Source organism: Nannospalax galili, unplaced genomic scaffold, assembly GCF_000622305.1.
Source record: "Nannospalax galili isolate Female #2095 unplaced genomic scaffold, S.galili_v1.0 scaffold996, whole genome shotgun sequence".
Taxonomy (NCBI): Eukaryota; Metazoa; Chordata; class Mammalia; order Rodentia; family Spalacidae; genus Nannospalax; species Nannospalax galili.
The window spans coordinates 2,239,099-2,245,098 of record NW_008339436.1 but is presented as its reverse complement, the minus strand read 5'-3'; the positions used below and the strand labels follow the sequence as shown (position 1 = coordinate 2,245,098).

Sequence of the window (6,000 nt, the reverse complement as noted above, 5' to 3'; positions counted from 1 at the left end):
TGCTCCAACACTTCTCACAAATGAATTAGATCAGGACTTCAGTCTGAGAACTTAGGGAACATCATTTTCTTGTAGGCTAACAACTACAAAAACAAAATGGGCAAAGAGCCCCGCAGAAACAAACAAGAGTTCCGATGTCTTTCTGAGCCAAGGGCTTGAGATTTGGACTTACTGGCCTGTTTTAACCAACCTCTTCTACCACCTTCAGATAACAATGGCAATGTAAAGAAGATAACTCAGTCTTCCTCCCCTGATATACATGAATCAAACTAGTAACAGAACAAGGAAGAGAAGAATGGAGGGGATGGGGAACAGTCAGAATCCCAAAGAGGAAGGAGGAAACCTGAGTCTGTCACTGCCTATAGGCTGAGGGGTCCTTGGCCTGAGCTATCAGACAAAAATCTTAGAAAGGAGAAAGCCAGGTCTATATCCTCTAACCAAAAGCACATGTCACCCAGGAAACAGGCTTCTGGCAGACCCATGCCTGGGTCACAGGGTAGAGCAAACAGCACATCTGGACACAGCTGGGCAGGGCAAGCTGCTGCAGAAGCATGAGTAAGACACAAGCACATGGCAAGGAGGGAGGCGAGCAAACACAGCAAGGGCAGGAGAAACAGCAAGCCAGAGAAAACGCTCTCAAGGAGCAGACTACACTGTGACAGCTACAGAGACGTTTACGGAAGGCAGTGGGTCTGAGAGAACAAGACTTCTGGGACAAGGTGGTACTGCCATGAAAAAGCCACGAGAAATGGCTAAGGAAAAAAGCCAGGGACGAAGAGCACACACCCACAATCATAACACACTGACAACCAAGAGCTGAAAATCAACTAAACCACAGAGCCACAGATGGCCAAGGCAAGAGAGGAAGGCAAGGGGCACGAGATAACCCCAGAGGAGAGAAGAGTGTTTATATCTAAAATAGTCCGCACCTTCTGCTCGGCAAAGTCAACACTTGGAGAGCCCTGCAGGAAGTGGACTGATGACTGAACAGCGGTCACTCCTGGTAAAGGGGGAGCCACTGACTGCTGTCTATAGCAATGGTTTATGTACTTATTTTGGATCTGTTTTGACTTTTGTTTTATGATAACTCATTTGGTTTTTCTAAAACCAGAAGTTAGTATGTGTGATTGGGACATGCCTTTTGCTTAAAGTACAGTCACAGTAAACGGGATACCCAAAGAAAACCATTTCATGCCTTATTAATAAAACACCTGCTGGCTGCCAGTTGGTGTGGAGCTTAGTGATCGAACACAGAATACATGCTTAACTGTGCAAGGCACTGGGTTCCACCTCCAGCACCATTTGAACAAAACAAAACCAAATAAACCTGCTAATTAATAGTACTTTAAAGGATTATTGAAAGACAGTATAATTTGACAGGCAACAAATCTTTATCTTTTTTGTATAAGGCTAGTAAAACATTTAGAACTTCTGCATCAAAGTACAGCTGTTACCAGATATTGATGAACTAATTTATGGAACAAGCCAGATTAAATATAAGACATGTTTCCAGCACCAGTAAAATTACTCTAGCCCCTGAAAACCTTAAGGACATGGGACAGCATCTGTGACCCGGCAGGGTTCTCATCCTAGCACCATGCCATCTCAGATCTCTGATAAGTCATGTGACTTCTGCATCCAATTTGGAGTAGACACATCAGCAGTCATGTGCTCCTTGACAGTATCTTTTTTTTTTTTTTTTTTTTAAAAAAGGTATTTCTTTATATTTTGTATGTGTATTGAGTGTAACACCAGCATGTGTGTTAGTGCGCCCGTATCATGCAATGTCTGCAGAAGACAGAAGAGGGCATCAGATCCTCTGGAACTGGAGTTACAAACCATTATTAGCCGCCATGTGGATGCTGGGATTCGAACCTGAGACCTCTGCAAGAACAGCCAGTGCTCTTAACTACTGAGTCATCTCTACAGGCCCTCTTGACAGCATCTTTTAGGTAAAGGAACAAATACGCTCCAAGAAGTAAATGTTAGGTCCCTGGTTTTATAACATAATTTACAATGTCAGTAAAAAGTTCTAAAAATCCAAGTATTTTCTTCTTAAAGTTTTAGTCTTGAGGTAGATGTCATTTATAGTAAACATCAAATGCAACCAACTTCCTTCCACAAACATGATCAGAGGATTAATGACCAGAAATTCCCCTTGGAGAGTCTAGGGAGTGTCAGTGTTCAGCAGTATTCTGGCTTCAGTTTCCAAATCCCTTCACCACCAGGAGTTCTATGAAAAGTGCAGAGATTTCTCAGCAGTTCTCGGAAGACACAGGACTGTGAGGCAGACAGCTTGGATTCAAACTCCTGCAGTATCTCCCGAGTGCTAGCCTGGCCATCCACCTGGGCCTGGAAAGCAATGAAATTCCTCATTTCTACCAGAAGATCATCATGGTCTGTGGTGGAGGGAGACAAGGAAGCCGCCTCTGGAAGGTGCCCACTGTCGCTCTCCAAGCGCTCTGGCAAAATCAGGTGGTTTCTTGCTCGCATTCTAGCTAAGAGTGAGGAAGAACTGGGCGCTCTGGATAAAGACGCTGTGTCTTCTTTGCCACTCAAGTTGGCAGGGGCAGGATCTTTTCCCTCCTTTTTCACAGTGTCCTAGAGAAAGAAGATCACTGCTTTGACAGACTGAACTGTCTGTGAGGGCCCACAAAATAACCCAAATGCCAGGGGTGAGGTATGTGAGAAAGACTGAGACCCCATCTAATGCCCAGGGCAAAAGAGGCTAGGGGGACAACTTAGTCTAGCCATTTGTAAAAAAACATCTCCTAAAGAAACAGGCAGGAAAGAAGAGAAATAAACCATCTTCTGGACACCAATGAGCATGAGAGCAGAGGGCGCTGAGGGAGCGGCCCTGCAGCCACAGGCCTGGGCAGTGTCTTCCCTAGACCAGGGCAGCTTTCAGGGGCCATAAGCATGTGCTGCTTTTTCTCCCAAATGCACCTGACTCGCACTGTGGGATCAGGAACAGTAACAACACTATACTCCCCTTTCTTCACTTCTAAACTTTCTTACTCTTTCCATCCTTTCACTTCATGTTTCTTTAAACCAGTAACAGAGAGCTAACCTGGAATGTGCCCTAAACTCCTGTTGCTAAGAGCATGGGACACAGGACAACAGAAAGGGTCTCCATTCTTAAATGTGCTCCTGTAGGTCTAAAATGGAGTCTTGCTCTGTGAGTTTTCAGTGTAAGCATTAACACACCCTTAATCAAAAAGACTGAGTGGTGAGGGTGGCGTTCGCCCAGTTTTACCATTACTGAGGCCCTGGGGAAGATGGGCTCTCTGGGCACTGAGTCTACGCAGAGTGGTGATCTCCTCCAGTTCAAGCATGTTGTGTTATATTAACTTTCTAAGCACAAAACAGAGACACTGCTTCAGATATTGTGCTTTAGGAAGTTAGGTGCCCTTTTAGATTCAAATGAAAGCACAGCCTAACTCAGAGCCTACAACAGAAGTCTCCAGTGTCACTACACCATTAGAGCCATTTTCACCACATATGCAATGCAGGGACATTTTCCTGTCCACTCAGCAGGTCTCACACCTGAGAAGCAGCCAGGCTATCCTGTTACCTGACATTTTTCTGTTAGAGATGTTGAAGAAGGACGTTGCATAGGGAAGCTGGAGTTCCTTTTCTGACCAAATCTATTCCTAAATAAGGAAAAGAATCAAAGTAGATAAAATGTTAGGTGCTGTGACATAGAGACCAAAGTACTATTTCAACAACTAAATTCATCCTGGGAAACTACTGTCTTTTGAGCCCCACACTTCTGCTCTATCCTCTCCACTCTGCTGTTCTGGGTGAGTGAGACCCACTCAGAACCCTCACTCAGTACTATACATGGCAAAGTACTCTCAAAGGGCATCCTGAACAGCACAACAACTATGATTGCTACGAACTAGCTGTCTTATTAATGGTTAGTCATTATTTGTATTTCATACTATTTTTAAAATCATCTCTCAAATAAACCAATCACTTCTTCCCCTAAATTTGTCTCTGAAAGGCAGGAAATAAAAGGGAAGAAGGACAATAGTATTTCCCCAAGTCACTCAAATCTGACCAACACATGCCTCTCTGAGGGACTAGAACTGGAGAGAGGCAAGTTCTGTCCTGACTGTCGCCAGCCTCAACAATTGGGGCTCCCTGAGAACCTGGCAGGGAGCGATCTCTTACCTTATTCTAGCTGGGGCACCAGAAACACCCCTGTGGCCTGTCCAGGTGGGAATGCCAGATGCTGCCCCCAGGCACTGCTGACGAGAGAGTCTCAGGGCTTTCAAGGCATCCTGAGCCACTCGGCTGGCCTCTGCCTCCACCAGCACATAATCAGGGCTGGTCCCATCCATGATGGCATCATGCTTCACAACGCTGTGCACACCCACTAACCAGAACAAGGAGAGACCAAGAGCAACAGTTCGGCTTTTACACTGGAATACTAATGTCACCAGAGAAGAGATCCAGAACATTTTTAACTGTTGTTTTCTGAGCAGCAGTTATGACTCAGAACTTCACAAATGCTTTCTGTTCACTTTTACCACTACCTTGTAAGGGATGGTTATTATTTATCCCTGTTTTTAAAATAATTGGGTCAAATGCTTCACCTATACTTTAATACTTAATTTCTTCCTAACCAGAAGAAAAATTTAAAAATCTATTAATAAAAGCTACAGTGGAGGGAAAAATATAAAACAGAAATACAGAATTCCCCCAAAATGGTCATGGGAATGCTACATGTCAGAATCAATGAAATACATTTAATATGGTAATCAGTGCAAAGTTCAAACCCTGAATACTCATATCAGTAAAATGAAGCAGCATGGGGTGCATGCCTGTAATCCCAGCACGGGGGAGGGCTAGGTAGGAGGATCAGAAGGTCAAGGCTGGCCTGGGATACCTGGGATACCTACTGAGAGGTTCTCTCCAAAAAAAGGAAAAGTGAGAGAAAAAAATGAATTCAAGTTCTAACTTTTAAGTAAATAGAAATAATTATGGGGGAAAAAAAACCCTCTCACCAAAAGCAAAAGTACCAGGAACAAAATAATAAAAAGTTAAAAAATGTAAGGTAGAGAATAGACCAACTATGGATGCAGTTTATAATAGGTAATAATCCTAGCTTACTGAACAAAAAAAAGTCACAGAATGGACAACTCACTAGTTTGACTTAATTAATGTAAAGAAAAGGAAAAATTATGGAATAATAAATATCAGAAGGGAAATGATTTGGTGGAAAAAGACAAATTTTGAAAATTATAGGAATATTTTGTATACCTGTATGCAAATTTGAAATCATACACAATGGATCATTTTCTAGAAAAACAGGAAGTACTATATAGAGGAAAAATAAAGTTACTGGTGATAAAACTACAGACGAGAATCATTTATAAACATGAAGAGACTAAGTACAGCATCAGTATATAGTAACCAACAACAAAGTAAGAAATGAATACTTATGACCCATTAAGACTCAGTCTAGGAATTCAAGGTCGGTACACAATTATGAAATCCATTATCTGGTAAGTTTCATGATATTGTTTCCAATACTATCTATCGATATTTCTACAGTGAAAATGCTTTTGATAGAATTCACCATCCTATAAAACCATTCAACTGAAAATACTCTTACTAAAACACATGCCATATGCAACTCCAAAATCTTACTTAATGACAATACAGGCCATTTTCATTAAGGGAAAAATAAGATGCCCATCGCCTCTAATACTACTTATATCTAGCATTATTAGCTTATAATAATAATAATAATAATAATAATAATAATAATAATAGAAAATCAAATAGAGACAAGTGACTAAAATAAAAAGTACAATTTTTGTTTTTTAGTCAGTCCTTCCTCCCTCTCTCCCTTTCTTCTTTCTTAGCTTTCTTTTCTTTCTGTGTTAGAGGTGGAATCCAGGGCTTCATGCACGGCTAGGGAAGTGCTCTACTACTGATCTACACAAACCCCAGTCTTTCTTTTTTTGAAGCTTTTTTGTTTGTTTGTTT

At 41.9% G+C, this 6,000-nt stretch overlaps 1 protein-coding gene across 3 annotated transcripts in view; it reads right to left on the bottom strand.

Moving 5' to 3' along the window:
* Window positions 1-1,812: 1,812 nt before the first annotated feature.
* Window positions 1,813-6,000, bottom strand: part of Ercc6 (ERCC excision repair 6, chromatin remodeling factor) — a 90,041-nt gene continuing 85,853 nt past the window's right edge. For all 3 annotated transcript variants that reach the window (XM_029564044.1, XM_008834115.3, XM_029564045.1), the window contains exons 19-21: window positions 4,177-4,381; window positions 3,575-3,653; window positions 1,813-2,601 (exon numbers count right to left, since the gene is read on the bottom strand). In XM_029564044.1, the coding sequence (XP_029419904.1) occupies window positions 2,185-2,601; window positions 3,575-3,653; window positions 4,177-4,381 (701 nt within the window). In that variant the 3' untranslated portion in view covers window positions 1,813-2,184. The remainder of the gene's footprint in view (window positions 2,602-3,574; window positions 3,654-4,176; window positions 4,382-6,000) is intronic.